Genomic DNA, 20,256 nt, shown 5'->3' with positions numbered 1-20,256 from the left:
AAAAAAGAACACTTGCTTTTAGAAGACTCCTTTTTCCCCCCTACCAAGCACAGCAGTTACACAGAAGCAGGATTTGGTAATATGCCGTTATCTCTGTCGATAGAGACCTCAGAGAGCAACAAGCAGGGAAGCCCCTTGACTCCGTGTCAGGTGCTGCATCTGCAGCGTCCAGAGGCCCCCGCTCACTTTTAGCATGAGGGCGGCTGCCGCAAACTACCCCCTGTCCTGCTGTATTAGTGTCCTGTGACCTCTATGACACGTTCTCACAAAGGTGGTGGTTTAAAACAACAAAAACGTGTCTTTTCCCAGTTCTTCAGGCCGGAATTCCCCAATCCTTATTACTGGGCTGAGATTGAGGCATCCTGTGGACACCTATACCTCTTCCAGCCTCTGGTCACTGCCAGCCTTCCTCCACTCGCAGCCGCACCCCTCAAGTCTTCAAGGGCAGCTCTGTCCTGCCATCGCCCTCTCCTCTGAGTGTGTCTGTACGGAACCTGTACCAGTCGCTCTCTTCTAAGCACACTTGCGATTGCATTTAGGGCCCACATGGAAAATCCAGGATAATCTACCCACTCCCCTGTACTTACATCTGCAAAGACCCCCTTTCTTCCTGAGAGTTAAAACTTGATAGCTTAGGGGGCTTTTACTCAGCCTGTCACGCACAGCCAAGCAGTTTTGCACCGTTCCTGAGATATGCTCAGGAAGATTTTAGACACGGGGTTCCTGGGCGATTGTCAGCTGAAGCACTGAGGCAGCCGTTTGGGTAGCAGTAGGTATCAGGGCAGATTGGTTCTCAAAGTGCATGCAGCCTTGCTCTGTTTACAGGGCATTTATAGATGACATTGTCTGCCAGGGAACTGAGGTTGCTGGGGAATGTATCTGCACAACCTGTCTCTTATAGCTCAGGTAATGGGCATTGTCCTAGATTTCAAACCAAAAGCTTTTCCTGGAGAACTAGAAGAAACCTTTTTTGTTGTTGCTATTCAAATGTTTAACATGCGTTTTTGAGACATAGTTACATGGGTCATTGCAAAGATAAGTATATAGAGGCATTTACACCTGTTACTCAGCTTCTGCCAATGATAACATAGCATATATTACATAGTATACTATCAAATCCAGCAAACTGACATCCATATACTCACAGAGCTTATTTGGAAGACATCTATTTGACACCGATTCAATAACGTGCTCAGTCACTAAGTCATGTCCAACTCTTTTGTGACTCCATGTACTGTATGTAGCTCCTCTGTCCATGGGATTTCCAGGCAAGAATACTGTAGCGGGGTGCTGTTTCCTCCTCCATGGGCTCTTCCAGACGCAGGGATTGAACTCACGTCTCCTGCATTGGCAGGCGGATTCTTTACCACAGAGACACCTGGACGACTTTTAAATTACGTTTTCTACAAATAAATGGGGCAGATACCGTTATCACAGCCTGTTCCAGCACACTATTAGAGATAAAAGGCATCTGTGGCTCAGAGGTACAGGCGCACTCTCGCCAGGAGATGGCATCTGACATGTACGTTACGAACCTCACGAACCAGCGTCCCTTCTCCCTCCGGTGTCCCAGCATTTCATTTGCTACCATAGAGCAAGTGATGAAATAAATTTAAAAGCAAGAATCTGACATTAAACTTCACTTAGAGTCTGCAGTTGTTTACATGTGTAGTTAGGGCTTCGGCATGATGGGGTTTTGATTTTCATAGCAGAGCGTCATGAATTGTAATGAATTGTGCAGTGTTTTCAAGGAGGGTTATTATTTTCTGTGTAATGTTTGGAATATGAAGGTCTATCTGCTCTTCTTCGCCTGTTTTCTACTACTGGTGTTGTCAGCCTGGGGACAGGAGAGCATGCTCAGGGAAAAGGTGAGATGGGGCAGCTGCAGGGTGGGGCCTCTGCATTCTCCAGACCCTCTGTAAGAGGTCAGAACGTGGAGGCAGAAAAGCTCTTGGGGCCCAAAATAATAGCAACTGAGTAAATCCAAATATCTCCAAACATCCTCACGGTTACACTGATCGACAATAAAAGTAAGATTACACAAGTCCAATGCCTTTCGCAGAACAAACTTCACATTACCTGGGGATTTTGTTGTTCAGTCGCTCAGGCGTGTCCGACCCTTCATGACCCCACGGACTGCAATCTGCCTTGTCCTTTACTACCTCCGGAGTTTGCTCAAACTCATGTCCATTGAGTCGGTTGGTGATGCCATCCAGCCAGCTCATCCTCTGTCGTCCCCTTCTCCTCCTGCCCTCAATCTTTCCCAGCATCAGGGTCTTTTCCAGTGAGTCAGTTCTTCACATCAGGTGGCCAGAGTATTGGAACTTCAGCTTCAGCATCAGTCCTTCCAATGAATATTCAGGGTTGATTTCCTTAAGGATGGACTGGTTGGATCTCCTTGCTATCCAAGGGACTCTCAAGAGACTTCTCTAACACCACAATTTGAAAGTGCCAGTTCTTCAGCTCTCAGTCTTCTTTATGGTCCAACTCTCACATCCATACATGACTACTGGAAAAACCAGAGCTTTGACTAGATGGACCTTTGTTGGCAAAGTAATGTCTCTGCTTTTTAGTACACTGTCTAGGTTGGTCATAGCTTTTCTTCCAAGAAGCAAGCATCTATTAATTTCATGGCTGCAGTCACTGTCCACAGTGATTTTGAATCCCAAGAAAGTTAAGTCTGTATCTCTTTCCGTTGTGATCTTTGGTTTTTGAATGTTGAGTTTTAAGCCAGCTTTTTCACTCTCCACTTTCACTTTCATCAAGAGGCTTTTTAGCTGCTCTTCCCTTTCTGCCATAAGGGTGGTGTCATCTGCATATCTGAGGTTATTGATATTTCTCCCGCCAATCTTGATTCCAGCTTGAGCTTCTTCCAGCCCAGCGTTTCTCATGATGTACTCTGCATATAAGTTAAATAAGCAGGGTGACAATATACAGCCTTGATGTGCCCTTTTCCGATTTTGATCCAGTCCATTGTTCCATGTCTGGTTCTAACTGCTGCTTCTTGGCCTGCATACAGGTTTCTCAGGAGGCAGGTCAGGTTGTCTGGTAGTCCCATCTCTTTTAAGAGTTTTCCAGTTTGTTGTGATCCACACAAAGACTTTAATATAGTCAAAAACTTTAATGTATTACCTGGGGGATAGGAAACTAAATACCACTTTCCACAGAAACTTTCCCTCACGTTGGGTCCCACTGTGTAAAAGAGAAAAGAAGGATAATGAGCTACAATTATCACCAGAAGAAAGAAAGACCACAAAAAGTACGACAGTGACAAGTAGTCCTGGTGGATCAGCACACTGACCGGGAAGGGCTGAGAGGGGCCAGGCCTGGGAGGCCTCCGGGAGGTGTCCTGGGAGGTGTCCGGGGCGGCCACACTTCCCGGAGAGGACCCTTTGGAAACCAGATGGAGCTGTTTGAAAACATGATTATGGGCCGGGAAGGGTTTAAGTTCCGTGAGGCAAAAGAAAACCCCAGATCAGACCTTGTCCCCCAAAGAGGGGAGCACATCTAGCGGGGAGTGCCGGCTCGCGTTACACCTCAGGAGCGTGTGTGGAACCGCTCAGGCGGGTGAGGCAAGGGGAAAAATAGGCAGCAGGTGAGCCTGTCTCTATGTACAACTTTGTTCTTTTGACTCGTGGATTTTTACATTCTCCCTGATTTCTAAAAACACTGCAGGACATCCTGATTATTTTCAGGACCGAGTGTCTCAACGCTTCCTAACTTGTGTCCGCCTCCTTTCACCCTGCTCGAGTCTTGTCTGGGGCGCTCCTGAGCAGAGGCTGGGGTCTGGGGCTGTCCCCGCCGGGATGGACATTCCAGATTTCCAGCTCTCTACAAGCTGGGGGAGCAGCTCTAGGGGCCCCCAGGTCATCTGAGGATGAACTGCAGAAGCTCAGTGTTGGATGGGAGAGCAGAGGAAAGGGCTGGGGGCAGAGGTACCCAAAACAGCAGAGAAGAACTGATGGGGACCAGGGACAGCCACGTCGTTTGCTCTGCAGGCCGTTTTCCAGTAATCACCTCTTGCACGCCGCTCGGCTGGATCCCTGCGCCAGCTTCCGGGTCATCATTCACAGTCCTTCTCTGGACTCAGAGGCCTGTTACCCCAGCCATAGTGAGACTGCCACAGAATGGCTGTTCAGGACGGCTGCCCTGGGTGGGGCTGACCGAGAAGCCAGCCCTGGTGTGTCTTTTTTTTCTTCCCCAGACTTCATTAGAATTACTGACCTAAATTAGTTATGGCTTCTTCTCTCTGCCTTGTCTGCTTCCAGGGGATCTGGCAGGGTCAGGAGGATGAATCAGCACAAATGTGGGGCCATTATTGGAAAACACATTCAGAGTAAATAACAGACTGAAAGTAGATAAAAGGCATAATCTTTGCACCGAACATCGCCACACGTTTCCTGTATGGAATCTCTGCAGCTCTTCCTTGTAGGATGGGAGACTGTGTATCAGTGAAGATAACCAGCAAAAATCCACCTGCCCCACAAAATTGAGGGAAAAACATAATCATATTTTTTCTTCCTGAAAGTAAATGGCACATTAGTCTATGGCATACATTCAGAAATGTGCTCAAGTTATAGTGTACAACTCAACATATTTTCACAAAATCACCCATGCGACCAGCACTAGCTCAGGAACTGCAGCTAGAAGCCCCCGAGCATCTGCTCCCAGTGAGCAGCCTCCCCAGACAACCGCTCTGCCTACCACCTAACTCTGTAGATTAGTAGCCTGGGCTCCTGCTTCATATAATGAAATTGTGCAGCATGTCCTCTCTTCTGTCTGGCTTCTTTTGCACAAATTTTATGTGTGTGAGATTCCCTCATATGTTGTTGTTTATAGCAATACTTTGTTTATTAATATTTTCATTGCTTTAAAATATTCCCTTCATGAATATACTCCAATTTAGTCCACTGTTTATAGTGGATGGACTTTTGCTTTGATTTTGGCTTGGGGCTGTGAGGAATATGGCAGCTATGAGCATTCTTGTGTGTGTGCATTCTTGCTTTCTAGGACATGTAGAGACCTTCTGCTGGATTATACATAGAAATTAAATTGCTGTGGTTTACAGAGTTTTATTGGCATTTGTATGTTTATGAGTACAATTGTGTATGTACAGCTCAGGACACGATTGCTTGAAACAAGCAAGATGTCCCCTCTCATAGCTTGGGTATCATTTAATTCAAATTCCACTTTCAGGAGAGCATTTTCTAATATGGCAACCCCTTATGCTAAGCTAATTATAGTATATCGTATATCACCGTGACCTTGTTAGGCAACTTAAATGATTACTTCTATATACTGACACATTGTGAACCCATTTTCAAAGCTAAGGGTGGCAACATAACAATGTAGTGTCCGATCAATCTCTAAGAGGCACGTAGGTGATCTCCAGGACTGACAGCCCACTAAGGAAGATAGTAGAGATTGCTCATCTATTCAGAGCTCTCTGCTCTTCATATTTTTAATCAGTTGCAAATTCTGACATGTCTCACTTCTTTTAAGAGTCGTGTTTAATTTTTTTTTCCTGATTATAAAATTCATCTGCAAATTGTTTTGAACAAAATAGATTCCTAGTCCAACTCGGAGAAGGCAATGGCACCCCACTCCAGTACTCTTGCATGGAAAATCCCATGGATGGAGGAGACTGGTAGGCTGCAGTCCATGGGGTTGCTAAGAGTCGGACACGACTAAGTGACTTCACTTTCACTTTTCACTTTCATGCATTGGAGAAGGACATGGCAACCCACTCCAGTGTTCTTGCCTGGAGAATCCCGGGGACGGCGGAGCCTGGTGGGCTGCTGTCTATGGGGTCGCACAGAGTCGGACACGACTGAAGCGACTTAGTAGTAGTAGTAGTAGTCCAACTAGATCAGGTACTATGAGAAGGAACCTGAGAATGACTTTTTTCCAACACTGATTTTATAATCAGGCGAGATGTGGAAACAGTGAAAAAGAGTATTACAAATCATTGCCTACTTGGTACACTCAATTGTATGTGTAGAGTCACAATCTCTGAGGCTGTCTTTAAAACAAAGACGTGGGTACCCAATAAATGGTGTGTGCGGTGTGTGTGTGTGTGTGTGTGTGTGTGTAGAATAAATTACTAATTATTCCATTTTATTTAGTTCTTTGATACCACTGGTCATTCATGTAGTGTTTTCATTCATTTAACAGATCTGTTGAGTGTCCACAAAAAACTGTATTTTTTAAAGTTTCACATGCTGCATGAAAGAATTCTAGATATGACACTCCTACAAGTAGCTAAATCGTAAATCATGATGATGTAGAAACAAAGTTCTGTATGAGTGTTTGGAAGGTGGAAATAATTCTGAACAACCTTTGGCCTTTCCTGCTTCAATTTCCCGTCTCCTGCACACACACCAGAGCACCAGTCACTCGAGTTCATGGGGATCCACACTCACCATTTCCATTTACTCAAAGTGTAAATCTACAGGGTAAAGTTCACACATTTGCAGGTCAAAATAGGAAACAGAAATAAGAGCCATAGCACACAAGGTGGGTTTGTCAGCTTTCCGCTTCATTTCCAGCTGCTTCAAGACAAGAAAGTGGTCTGCCTACCCAGCGTTCCTTCTCCAAATCCCAGAACAGAGCCTGCAGTGTGGCAGGGGCTCAGTCAACACTTTCTGAATGAAGGGCGAAAAGATACAGCAGAATTTAGCTACATTGTCAAGGACGAAGTAGAGTCATATGACCCCTAAAATGGATCTACTCTTTGACCCTGTAATTCTACCTTTGAGGAAAGAATCTCAGAGAAGAAAATCACTGGCGGCTTGTAGATAACATTTGACTATGCAGGTATCATCGATATTCAGGGCAATGAAGTAGAACAGAACGTTTAACATTTGGGTGGATGTAGACCCTGGAATCAGAAAGTGCTGAAATTGACTCTCACCCTGCTGCTTGCTGAGTGAACTAAGGTTTCAGTGCTTGTGACACCTGGTTGGCAATAATAAAGTCCACGTTCATAAGACAGTGGAGAGGGTCGCATGAGGTAATTCAGGGAAAGCTTGTTGCACAGAGCGTGGCACACGGTGCCGATTTTGTACGTAGGGGCAGCTTGCCATCAGCCCGAGTCAGAGAAAGCCAGTCCACATGCTGAGACTTGCCTGCGCTCTGTTGTAATGCTGGCACAGGAAGGGTAAACCTACGGTGATTAGAAGTGTCAGTGGTGGCCTTTCGCGCCGTTCCACATCTGACCCACACAAGCATATAGGGCAGCTCTGTGAGATGCTGTTATCACTGTCATCATTACTGTTAGTGTTGCTCTATTTCTCAAAATTCCCTTTCATGGATCACAGCCTGGTCGTGGCGAAGGGGCTTGTGTAACTCATTGAAGCTATGAGCCATGCCATGCAGGGTCAGCCAAGACAGATGGGTCATGGTGAGGAGTTCTGACAAAATGTGGTCCACTGGAGGAGGAACTGGCAACCCTCTCCAGTATTCTTGCCTGGAGAGCCCCATCAGTTCAGTTCAGTTCAGTTCAGTCGCTCAGTCATGTCCAACTCTTTGCGACCCCATGAATCGCAGCACGCCAGGCCTCCCTGTCTATCACCAACTCCCAGAGTTCACTCAGACTCACGTCCATCAAGTCAGTGATGCCATCCAGCCATCTCATCCTCTGTTGTCCCCTTTTCCTCCTGCCCCCAATCCCTCCCAGCATCAGAGTCTTTCCCAATGAGTCAACTCTTCACATGAGGTGGCCAAAGTACTGGAGTTTCAGCTTTAGCATCATTCCTTCCAAAGAAATCCCAGGGCTGATCTCCTTCAGAATGCACTGGTTGGATCTCCTTGCAGTCCAAGGGACTCTCAAGAGTCTTCTCCAACACCACAGTTCAAACGCATCAATTCTTCGGCACTCAGCTTTCTTCACAGTCCAACTCTCACATCCATACATGACCACAAGAAAAACCGTAGCCTTGACTAGACGGACCTTTGTTGAACTAAGGTCCTTTGTGAACTAAGCAAAGTAATGTCTCTGCTTTTCAATATGCTACCTAGGTTGGTCGTAACTTTCCTTCCAAGGAGTAAGCGTCTTTTAATTTCATGGCTGCAGTCACCATCTGCAGTGATTTTGGAGCCCAGAAAAATAAAGTGTGACACTGTTTCCACTGTTTCCCCATCTGTTTCCCATGAAGTGATGGGATCGGGTGCCATGATCTTTGTTTTCTGAATGTTGAGCTTTAAGCCAACTTTTTCACTCTCCACTTTCACTTTCATCAAGAGGCTTTTTAGTTCCTCTTCACTTTCTGCCATACATGACCATATGTATGGAGAACATATGGTTCTATGGAGAACCCCATAGACAGTATGAAAAGGCAAAGAAATATGACACCAGAAGATGGGTCTTCCAGTTTGGAAGGTGTCCAGTGTGCTACTGGGAAAGAGTAAAGGGCAATTACTATCAAATCCAGTAAGAATGGGGCTTCCCATCTAGCACAGTGGTAAAGAATCCACCTGCAAATGTAGGAGATGGAAGAAATGAGGGATCAAAACTTGGGTCAGGAAGATCCCCTTGAATAGGAAATGACAACTCACTCCAGTATTCTTATCTGGAAAATTCCATGAACAGAGGAGCCTGGCAGGCTACAGTCTATGGGGTCAGACACCACTGAGTGACTGAGCACACACTCATACCAGTAAAAATGAAGTGGCTGGGCCAAAGGGGAATGACACTCAGCTGTGGATGTGTCTGCTGGTGAAATCCAAGTCCAACACTGTAGAGAACAGTACTGCACAGTAATCTGGAGTGTTAGGTCCCTGAGTCAAGGTAACCTGGACATGGGCAAGCAGGAGATGGCAAGAGTAGACACTGAAGTCTTAGGAATCTGTGAACTAAAACAGATGGGAATGGGCGAATTTAATTCAGACAACCTTTACATCTACTACTATAGGCAAGAATCCTTTAGAAGAAATGGAGTAGCCCTGATAGTCAACAGAAGAGTCCAAAATGCAGTACTTGGGTACAGTCTCAAAAATGACAGAAAGATCTCAGTTCATTTCCAAGGCAAACCATTCAATATCACAGTAATCCAAGTCTATGCCCTAACCGGAGAAGGCAATGGCACCCCACTCCAGTACTCTTGCCTGGAAAATCCCATGGATGGAGGAGCCTCGTAGGCTCCAGTCCATGGGGTCACTAAGAGTCAGGCACGACTGAGCGACTTCACTTTCACTTTTCACTTTCATGCATTGGAGAAGGAAATGGCAACCCACTCCAGTATTCTTGCCTGGAGAATCCCAGGGACAGAGGAGCTTAGTGGGCTGCCGTCTATGGGGTCACACAGAGTCGGACACGACTGAAGCGACTTAGCAGCAGCAGCAGCAGCATGCCCTAACCACTGATGCTGAAGAAGCTGAAACTGACTGGTTCTATGAAGACCTATAACACTTTCTAGAACTAACAGCCCCCCCTCCCACAAAACCAAATATGTCCTTTACATCATAGGGGATTGGAATGCAACAGTAGGTAGTCAAGAGATACCTGGAGTAACAGACAAGTTTCTCCTTGGAGTACAAAATGAAGCAGGGCAAAGGCTGACGTAGTTTTGTCAGGAGAACACACTGGTCATAGCAAACACCCTCTTCTAACAAAACAAAAGAAGAATCTACACATGGAGATCACCAGATGGTTCATACTGAAATCAGATTGATTACATTCTTTGCAGCTGAAGATGGAGAAGCTCTATACAGTCAGCAAAAACAAGACTGGGAGCTGACTGTGGCTCAGATCATGAGCTCCTTATTGCAAAATTCAGATTTAAATTGAAGAAAGGAGGGCAGCAAAGGATGAGATGTCTGGATAGCATCACCAACTCAATGGACTTGAGTTTGGGCAAACTCCAGAAGATAGTGGTGGACAGAGGAGCCTGGTGTGCTACAATCCATGGGATCACAAAGAGTCGGGCACAACTTTGCAACTGAACAACAGCAGGTTCTCAAAATAATACCCTAGAAGAAGAAAGTATCTTAAGTATTCCAAAACTGGTTAATCTACTTGTTGCTTTATACATGACCATTACTAAATTTTATTGGGAGAAATTTTACCAGAAAATACGTATAATATAGTGTTACATACACAAATAGAACCCCAAGTTGTAATTAAACTAGATGATCACTATTTATGTATAAAGTGGTTGTTCATGGCTTCCCTGGTGGCTCAGATGATAAGGAATATGCCTGCAATGCAGGAGACCTGAACTCAATCTCTGGGTCAGAAAAATTCCCTGGAAAAGGGAATGGCAATCTACACCAGTATTCTCGCCTGCATAAATCCATGGACAGAGGAGCCTGGCGAGCTACAGGCCGTGGGGTCACAAAGAGTTGGACTGAGTGACTAACACTGTTTATATGTAAACACATGGTTTGTAAAATAATTATTGGAGTGACAGCATAGGATTATAGAAAACTGTTTCTAATTCAAAAACTGTATATTGATTCTTGCTATGGCATTAATGTCATAGACACACGCACATAAATATTTATATTCATCAGCTATAAAGGAACTTTCAGGGAATGAATTCAGTGTCTGAATTAGGAAGCTCATTTTCATCTAGATAATAGAAGGCCAGAGAGTTCGTTCTAAGAGTAGAAACTTCAGTTCTAATAATTTTGGCTCAGAAGTACAGTGGCAATAAGAACCAAGTGACTCTGATCCTTAGATCTTGGCTTGAGCTCTTTGTAAAATTTGTCATCTGAATTGAATTATTCAGATGGAAGAAATATTAGTAATGGAGTAATGGTTGGCCCTGTTCATATTAATGATGGAATAAACAAGGTTACATCATCTGTGGCCTATGGAGTCCCCACGGGGCTTCTGCACATATTATATCCATGGGGACACCACTCCCAATACAGGGAGGTTGGCATGGGATCCCCATTTTAATGATGAGAAAAATGAAACTCATAGGGGTCAAATGCCCTTTTCAGGGTCATGACACTATTAAGTGGCAGAAACTGGATGCAACCCAGGTTTCCTGATTCTAAGACTGTCGTGCCAAGGTCAGAGGCTAAGCAATTGGGAGTTAACAGACATAAATAAACCATATTTTGGCTCACTTGGTTGAGATGTCAAACCATGACCTAAATTTGCCTCCTTTTCCAAGGAGGCATTTCCACCTCCCTCTCCCACTTTCTTAAGAATGTCAATTAATCTCTGCTAATTTTGTTGAATCAGCAGCCAGACTAAAATAATCTCAGTAGGAGATAAATGTTTGTTCATTTTCTGGATGGGGAGTTAATTTCGAGACTTAATTATCAGGAGAGTTGTCCCTTTGTACTTGCAGTAACCTATGCCGAGTTGCAGAACACAATTAGTTGGTATAATTTCATTCCATGCTTGTGTGGCTGTAGGAGTTGCTGCCTGAGAAGGGAAGGTCAGGGAAGGAAGTTTAGGCACACTCTGCTGCTCTCTGGATGTGAGAAGCTGTTCTTCTGATGCTTCTCTGCCTCCAGGGGTGGTCCCTAACTCCTTGTCTTCCTGACTCTAAGAATGTGATTCTTGCAGACATGTGCACATATTAAGTTGTTTGCTTGTGTGTCTCTTCAAAGCCTGGGGCTTCACAGGTGGCTCAGTGGTAAAGAATCTGCCTGCCAATACAGGAGACACCAGTTTGGTCCCTGGGTCTGGAAGATCTCTTAGAGAGGGAAGTGGCAACCAACTCCAGTATTCTTGCCTGAGAATTCCCGTGGACAGAGGAGCCTGGTAGCTGCAGTGCATGGGGCCACAACTGAGCGCGCATGCGTCTTCAAAGCCTATCACGAAGAGTGGGAATGGTGGGGCGGTGCACGACTGAGCGCGCATGCGTCTTCAAAGCCTATCACAAAGAGTGACGGGGAATGGTGGGGAGGTCGGTGCATGACTGAGCGCGCATGCGTCTTCAAAGCCTATCACAAAGAGTGACGGGGAATGGTGGGGAGGTCGGTGCATGACTGAGCGCGCATGCGTCTTCAAAGCCTATCACAAAGAGTGACGGGGAATGGTGGGGAGGTCGGTGCATGACTGAGCGCGCATGCGTCTTCAAAGCCTATCACAAAGAGTGATGGGGCGTGGTGGGGCGGTGGCTTCATCTCCTGAGAGAGCTTAAATTTAAGCTTTGATACTCTCTCCAAATAAGGATATACAGATAGGCGATTTTGTGGCTTAGTAGTTGAAAGTGTGGGTTTTAGAGTCAGGCTGCCGCTTTCCAGTTCTGGGCCTCCTCTCAGTGACGTGTAACTTTCGGCCACATGCAGTCTTTCTGTGACAGCATTTTCATCTTTATCGGGAGGATAGGGAGAATAATAACATGCACCTTTTTGGAACTGTTGGGGATAAAATGAAAATATACCTTTTAAGCACTAGAAACAACAAACTATTCCTATTTGTATGTTATAGTAAAAGCAGTAATTTATAAAGTGTAAGCAGTTAACATATACCACCAGGGGCTGTATTATTTTATCTAATAGGGCATTTCTCCAAGTTTTTTGATGTATTTGATGTATTGAAAGCCTCGAGAAATGGAAATATTTCTCCTGCTGGAGAATTCCCTTTTTGAAACGTCCTTGTAGATTCATGTCTTCGTGTTTGTGATGAACGTATAGATCTTCCCAACACCTACGGTTCTTTCCTGTTGATGTATGGCAGAAATCAAACCAATATTGTAAGGCAATCATCAATCAACTATAAATAAATGAATATTAAAAAGTAATCAAATCACAGTCACAGAAATGATTTAACCGAAATAATTCTAGACAAAGAATTCACTCTATTAAATACTTTAAGCCCTTTCCCCAGTCTACCAATCCATTATGGTGTAGACCTTGATTTCCAAAGTAAGAAATTAACCCTAAAGCCAGCTCAGGTGCTTCATCATGGTGCTTTTCCCTCACCATTCAGCCCCAGAGACCCTCCTCTCTGAGTATCACTGAACACCTATAATTTCACTGTTGTGTTTTTGGCATTATATATCACATTATATCTTATGTTCGTGAGTATACACCCTTCCCCTTCGCTGGATTTTAAGCTCTTTTAAGGCAAGAACCGATTTGCAGTCCCTAGGTCAACTTCTGTCTCTGGCCTCTAAGCCTGTAAGTCTTGTCTGTATTTCACCCCGTATCACTGCGGGTGCTTTTAACTCAGAGGCTCTGATAGTTTCCTTGTGTGCGCGCTCCGTCCCTCAGTCATGTCTGACTCTTTCTGACTCCATGGACTGTAGCCAGCCAGCCTCCTCTGTCCATGGGATTCTTCCCAGGCAAGCATACTGGAATGAGTTGCCATTTCCTCCTCCAGGGGATCTTCACAACCAAGGATCGAAACAGCAGCATCAGCCGGTGGATTCTTTACCAGTGAGCCACCTGGAAAAGCCAATTATTTCCTTAGGAGATCCATTTATAACAGGTGTTTCATGAGTTTCAGGAAAATACACACATCACTTTGGGGAAGGTTCTGATTATGAGTGGCCACCCTGCAGAGAATGCGTGTGACCCCTACCTTCTATTTTTCTTGCTGCCCTCCACTCTGCCCTGCTTAGAGTTCTGCACCCCCCTCACCCTGAGTCCCAGATTCTTCTGTCTCTAGTATTCTGGGTCTTTCCACTCTCTTTAGATGCCTGAAGGAGCAGCCAATCCCCCCCAGATAATTTGGGTGTAAACATTTTCTCCAAGCTCTATCTGCTTTGGTTTTCCCAGAGGAGCAACTGCCATTGCTGTAATGTGTATACAATAGGCACTTAACAAATGTTGCCTGGTGATGAAAAATACTTGTTTCGCCATAGAAGCAATCTTGGTAGAGGGTTTCTTGCTCTATGTTGATTACGTGTGTCCTTCCAGATTTGGAAATCTAGCCCTCAGACTGATGGCATTTGGAGATAGGACCTTTGGGAGGTGATTAGGTCATGAAGACAGAGCCCTTGTAGAGGGGTTAGTGCCCTTGTGAAAGAGACCCCGGAAAGCTCCCTAGCCCTTTCCACTTCATGAGGTTAGAGAAAAGAGAGGGCCATCGGTGAGCAAACGGGCTCTCACCAACCACCGAATCTGCTGATGCCTCCAGCCCGGACTTCCCAGCCTCCAGCACTGTGAGAAGTCCTTGTCTGTTGTTAAAAATCCATTCCGTCTATAGTATTCTGTACAGTAGCCCAAGCAGACCAAGATACCACCCCAGCAGAATTACTCAATAAAGGGATCTTACTAATAGTGGAAACACTTTAAGGAGAGGTCTGAGTTTAAGTTGGCGGCTACCACTTTAACCAATAACCTCAGTTAGACATAATAATCACTGAGAAGTTCATGACTCTAATATCAAGCCTGGAAAATATTTGGAAGATTTTGCTTTTCTTATCCTTCATGCCTTGACTGTGTGGAAGGGTCACGGGTATTAAAGGGATGCTGAACCTCTACTCACATCCAAGCAGTGTGACTGTGCAGCCTCAGGGGTAAACAGAAAAGCTCAGCGGTAGTCCCTCTGTGTAGCAATTCCAGTCATGTTTCTCCATCTTTTCCCTTGTGATGGGTGAGGAGCTGAAAGTTCCCATCCCAGAGAGCAGAGAGAGCCCATGTTCTTCATAAGAAACAGCTGGGTTCTGGAGGAGAGAGCCTTCAAAATGAGGGTGGAGCTCTCCCAAACAGGCCTGGGGAGGAGATGTCATCTCTTTATGACTCAAGAGATTCAGGAGGTAAGATGCTCTGTAGAAAAGGGCTGTTGGGCTGGAGAGAGGCCCTGCATTAGCACCAGAATGTCAGCCTCAGGTCTGGACGTGAACTCAGCCCTAGTGCGTTGTAAGCAGAATTAAGAGTACAGACCCAGACCCTCAGGTTAACATAGTAACAAAACTGTGCTGTATATCATGAGTGCTTGAGGATAGATTAGACCAGTGGTACCCAAGTGTGGGCTACAGGATATTTTAGATGCTACATAGCTTATTTTTTAATTTTTTATACACTTGTGTTTACTAAAATATGTAGAAAATAGTCAAACCCATGACTTCATACTTGGGGGGCAATCTACCACTCCAAATAGCCAGAACTGTACATGATGTGTTCAAGCATATCCAGAGTCGTTTCAAGATTGGTAACTGAAATTTTCACCAAAGCCATCTGCAATATAGGTAGTTCAGATAACGTGGTCTTCTAGTGTGGATCTGTGTAAACAGAATGTCCACATTCACCTTCATATGTCTTTCAGGGATACAAGAAAGGAGGGGGGTTGGATTACTGAAATCCTGTGATGGAGGCATGTGAACAGGCAGCTTTAGGACATGGGTTAGACAACCACTTGGTGGAGATGTTGTTGCACAAGGAATTCAAGCACTCAGTGGGAGAAAGAGGACTTTGAGGTCCCTTTCCTGTTAGAGACCTGGGGCCTGGAGAAAGGGACTTTGTAAGGAAGAGATGTGGCAGTTGTCCAAGCACACAGGATCTCCTTGACGCTCTTGGAATGATTAGCACTGGCACATGGTGGGCGGGGCCAGTTTTCTTTAGGCGTCTGACACCAAGGAGGAGGCACACAATGAATAACCGTGTTACTCCCACAAAACATTTGCATGCCTAGCTGCCCCTTTGTTTCAACGAAAAATCTCTTGATAATCTTCACTACATAACACTCAACTCTGATGTATAAGCAGCATTTTTTTTCTAGTTTTATTAAACTGTCATTTTTCCAGATATGCAACTACTGTGTCATTTTCAGGACCATTGTATAAGGATGAAAATCTATTTTGGTTTATTATTAATTAACTTTTATTTTTATTGAAATTAGGGTATTTTATTGGTTTGTAAGAAATTGTGTGTTTGTATATTATCTCTGATTTTTATATCTGGTTCTCTTTGAGGACCACACTTTCTCTTTTCATTGATAGAGCTTCTGTTTGTATTTTCCAAAGACCAGGCTCTGTGAGCTGAAGAAAGAATTTTATTCAGCACATGAGTCAAAGAAATTCTAAATACTGGAATTTCCAAAAAATTTTCATTAGAATTTCCACAACAAACCCTGCAGTTCTTCGGATTTCTGAACTATATTGGAACTGACTGATTATACAATTTTTAAGGGTGGCTTTCCATTTTTAGTTATTACAGAATATTGACTATATTCCCCATGCTGAACAATACATCCTTGTAGCCTGTTTTATACCCAATATGTGTACCCCTCCCACTCCCCTGTCCCAGCTGGCAACCACTAGTTTGCTCCCTTTATCTGTGTTTCTTTTTCGTTGTATTCATAGGTGTGCTGTATTTTTTGGATGCCGTATATAAGTGAAGTCGTACGGTATTTGTCTTTCTCCACCGACTCCTTTCACTTGGTATAATGCCCTCCAGTCCCACCCGTGTTGTTGCGGATGGCAAACTTTCGTTCTTTTATGCTGAGTAGTATTCCATGTGTGTGTCATGTATATATAATATACGTCTTCTTTATCCATTCATCTTTGGGTGGACATTTAGGTTGCTTCCATATCTCAGCAATTGTGAATAGTACTGCCATGAACACTGGGGGTGTGTGTATCTTTAGAATTAGTGTGTTTGTCTTTTTCATATGTATGCCCAGGAGTGGAACTGCTGGGGCATTAGGTAGTTCCACTGTAAGTTTTTTGAGAAACCTCCATACTGTTTTCCACAGTGGCTGTGCCAGTTTGCGTTCTCACCAACAGGGTACGAGGGTCCCCTATGCTCCACATCTTGGCCAGCATATGTGATCTGTGTCCTTTTTGGTGACAGCCATTCTCACGAGTATAAGGTGACACCTCATTGTGGTTTGACTTGTGTCTCTCTGATGATTCCAGGTGTTGAATATCTTCCCACGTACCTTCTGGTCCTCTCGCTATCACCACAATGAGGCGTTTGTTTCAGAGAGGATTTCTACACCATTTCAACCCCAAGAGATCTTATCTAGTTCACTAGATAGTGGATTAAAGAAATATCCCTATTCTACAAAAATAATTAGCCCAAATATTCTCTCTAGCTTAGCTGTCTTCAGACTTTGGTGTACATTGAGTCACTGGGGCCACTTTTAGAAAATGCAGATTCATGGGTCCCATCATCACAACTTTCATCTTAAAAAAGCATCTTCATGTTTCCGATACAGGTAGTTCATGATCCACAAGTCTATGAGCACTGCTTGAGATTGTATAAGTCACATTAGAGTTGAAGAGAAAAACAGACCAAACTTTGATATCTCACCTGTCAAAATACTCTTACAGGCCCCACAGATATAACAGACTCTGCTGTTTTGAGGGGTAGATTGAACCAATTTTTTAAAGACAAATTTTTAAATTGTTCTCCTGGCTTAAAGGGAATTTCCTAGTTTCAAATATGTATACGTATGTGAATGCACTCAAGTGAGAAAAAAAAAACAAAACAAAATGCATTTCTTTGCTAAATGATGTACTTCATTAGGTCACTTAAGTTCCAGGCTCTTATATTCATCTCAGTTTATGAAATTTGGTTAAGAGCAGAACAAATCAAATGAACTTTGCTTGATATTAATTTGAATCCATCAGAAAAAACTGTTCAAACTACAAAGGAAATTCCATCAATTTTAGGTCACTGAATCTCAGACTTAGGTTTGGCAAAGGATGCACCAATATCCATGTGGCACTTCAGTTGCCACCTTTTGAGAAGAACTCCATTTATCCAAATTATTTAGAAAACCTACCTTTAGAAAGGCTGAAAATTAATTAGCTGAAGTGAATACAAGGTTAGTAAGTGCATTAGTCAAGGATCTTCAGAGAGATAGAACTTTGAGTAAACTGGGGGTGGATCAGAGATTATATAAAAAATCTTGCAAAAACAGCAGATACAAATATCTACCAAATGCAATCTTAAATTTTGGTTCAAACAGAACATTTGGAAATGGATTTATTGTAAGTATGTAATTAGAGCTATGTCTTAAATCTGAACTAAATCCCTTCTTTTAGTGTCTTTTTTCTTTGTAAGCTTTGTGAAAAGTGAAAGTGAAGTCGCTCAGTCGTGTCAGACTCTTAGCGACCCCATGGACTACAGCCCACCAGGCCCTCCGTCCATGGGATTTTCCAGGCAAGAGTTCTGGAGTGGGGTGCCATTGCCTTCTCCGTTAACAGTGGCTAGGCATATCATATTTACTTGGAGCTGGTATACTTGGTGACAGCCTTAGTGCCCTCGGACATGGTGTGCTTGGCCAGCTCCCCAGGTAGCAGCAAGCGCATGGCGGTCTGGATCTCCCTGGATGTGATAGTCGAGCGCTTGTTGTAATGCGCCAGGCGCGATGCCTCGCCAGCGATGCGCTCGAAAATGTCATTGACGAAGGAGTTCGTGATTCCCATGGCCTTGGAGGAGATGCCGGTGTCCAGATGGACTTGCTTTAGCACCTTGTACACATACACGGAGTAGCTCTCCTTGCAGCTGCGCTTGCGCTTCTTGCCGTCCTTCTTCTGGGCCTTGGTCACAGCTTTTTTAGAGCCCTTTTTAGGGGCAGGAGCAGATTTAGCCGGTTCAGGCATGTTTGTAATGACAATATCCAACAACACAGAAAGATCTTGAAAATGCTAATAAATCATGTTAATTTTTTAAACTGCATGTTATGTTGAAATAAAAGCAAAGTACAATGAAAACAAACAACTCAAGAGACTTTCTTCCCAACAGACTTCCTCTCTCTTCCTCTCCCCCTCTCTCTCATAGATATAAAATAATTAAATAATTGGCTTACATGATTATGTGCTGTGCTGAGTCGTTCAGTCGTGTCTGACCCTTTGAGACTCTATGGACTGTAGCCCACCAGGCTCCTCTGTCCATGGGATTTCCTAGGCAAGAATACTGGAGTGGTTGCCATGCCCTCCTTCAGGGGATCTCCCAGACCCAGGGATCAAACCCGCATCTCTTGCGTCTCCTGCATCGGCAGGCGGGTTCTCTATCCCTAGTGCCACCTGGGAAGCCCTCATATGGTTATAGGAGATGGCAAGTCTGAAATCCTGGCAAGCTGGGAATCCCAGCAGGAGTTGCTGCTGTAGTCTTGACTCCAATGGCAGTTTAAAGGCAGAATTCCTTCCATAGCAGGAGCTTTTGCTGTTGTGGCTTATGTGCTGTGCTAAGTCGCTTCAGTCATGTCTGACTCTTTTGTGAACCCATGGACTGTAGCCTGCAAGGCTTCTCTGTCCATGGGATTTTCCTGGCGAGAATACTGGAGTGGGTTGCTATGTCCTACTCCAGGGGATCTTCCCAACCCATGGGTGGAGCCCAGGTCTCCTGCATTGCAGGCAGATTCTTTGAGCCACCAGGGAAGCTCTACTTAAAAGCCACTAATTTAAATGTTCATTGTGTGTCAGTTGCTCAGTCATGTCCAACTCTTCGCGACCCCATGGACTGTAGCCCACAAGGCTCCTCTGTCCACGGAATTCTCCAGGCAAGAATACTGGAGTGGGTAGCCATTTCCTTCTCCAAAATGTTCATTACCTCTAAAAAATACACTTTTCCAGTAATACCTAGACTGGTGCTTTACTGGGAGGGTACCATAGTCTACCAAGTTGACACATAAAATTGCTGTAAGCTAAATAGTGAAGAACCAAAATGTACGATGATGGAAGCCTTCCGCTGGAAACTGGTATTGTCTTTGAAAGCTGTGACACTCCTAAAGTTGGAAAATGCCTGTTGCAGAGGACATCTTGGCCATCCTCCATGCCATAAACTAATTAACAGGTTGTGTTTATAAGGAGATGAGAAAAAGGTTTAAAACTCAAGGACTCTTCAAATCAGACAGAGATTTGTCTGCATTCCGCACACCATCCGGACTCTCTCCAGGGCATCTAGTGGTCACGCTGGCATGTAAGGTGGGCAGTTCTTCCCCACCCACCCCCCATTGTTTATACCAGCTGTGACTCGCAGTGTTGCCATCCAATTTCAGGCTTTCTTTTTTATCTTTTTGTAACATTACAGGATTATAATTTAGTTCTTAGCACCCTTATCTTATAATTATAAAACCAAATTTCCAATCAATTCGGCTGTTGCCCTGGTGGCTCGGAGGTTAAAGCATCTTCCTGCAATGCGGGAAACCTGGGTTCGATTCCTGGATCCAGAAGATCCCCTGAAGAAGGAAATGGCAGCCTACTCCAATATTCTTGGCTGGAGAATCCCATGGATGGAGGAGCTTGTGGGCTACAGTCCATGGGGTCACAAAGAGTCGGACACGACTGAGTGACCTCACTTTCACTTTATTGTATCTTATAACTTGACTATAACTCTGAATCAAAACATGACTTTTCTTTGTACAGGGCTATTTTTAAAAAGGGACATGTGTGA

The 20,256-nt window shown here is 44.3% G+C and overlaps 1 protein-coding gene across 1 annotated transcript; it reads right to left on the bottom strand.

Moving 5' to 3' along the window:
• Positions 1-18,083: 18,083 nt before the first annotated feature.
• LOC113884971 (histone H2B type 2-E-like) lies at positions 18,084-18,464 on the bottom strand. The gene has a single exon (XM_027530068.1). The coding sequence runs from the start codon at positions 18,462-18,464 to the stop codon at positions 18,084-18,086; it is 381 nt and encodes a 126-aa protein (XP_027385869.1).
• Positions 18,465-20,256: the final 1,792 nt, after the last annotated feature.

Source organism: Bos indicus x Bos taurus, chromosome 27, assembly GCF_003369695.1.
Source record: "Bos indicus x Bos taurus breed Angus x Brahman F1 hybrid chromosome 27, Bos_hybrid_MaternalHap_v2.0, whole genome shotgun sequence".
NCBI classification, from domain to species: domain Eukaryota; kingdom Metazoa; phylum Chordata; class Mammalia; order Artiodactyla; family Bovidae; genus Bos; species Bos indicus x Bos taurus.
This window is presented reverse-complemented; position numbering and strand designations above follow the sequence as displayed.

What these genes read in the sequence shown, in the direction of transcription:
- LOC113884971 (XM_027530068.1), bottom strand. Translation starts at nt 18,464, where the DNA reads ATGCCTGAACCGGCTAAATCTGCTCCTGCCCCTAAAAAGGGCTCTAAA.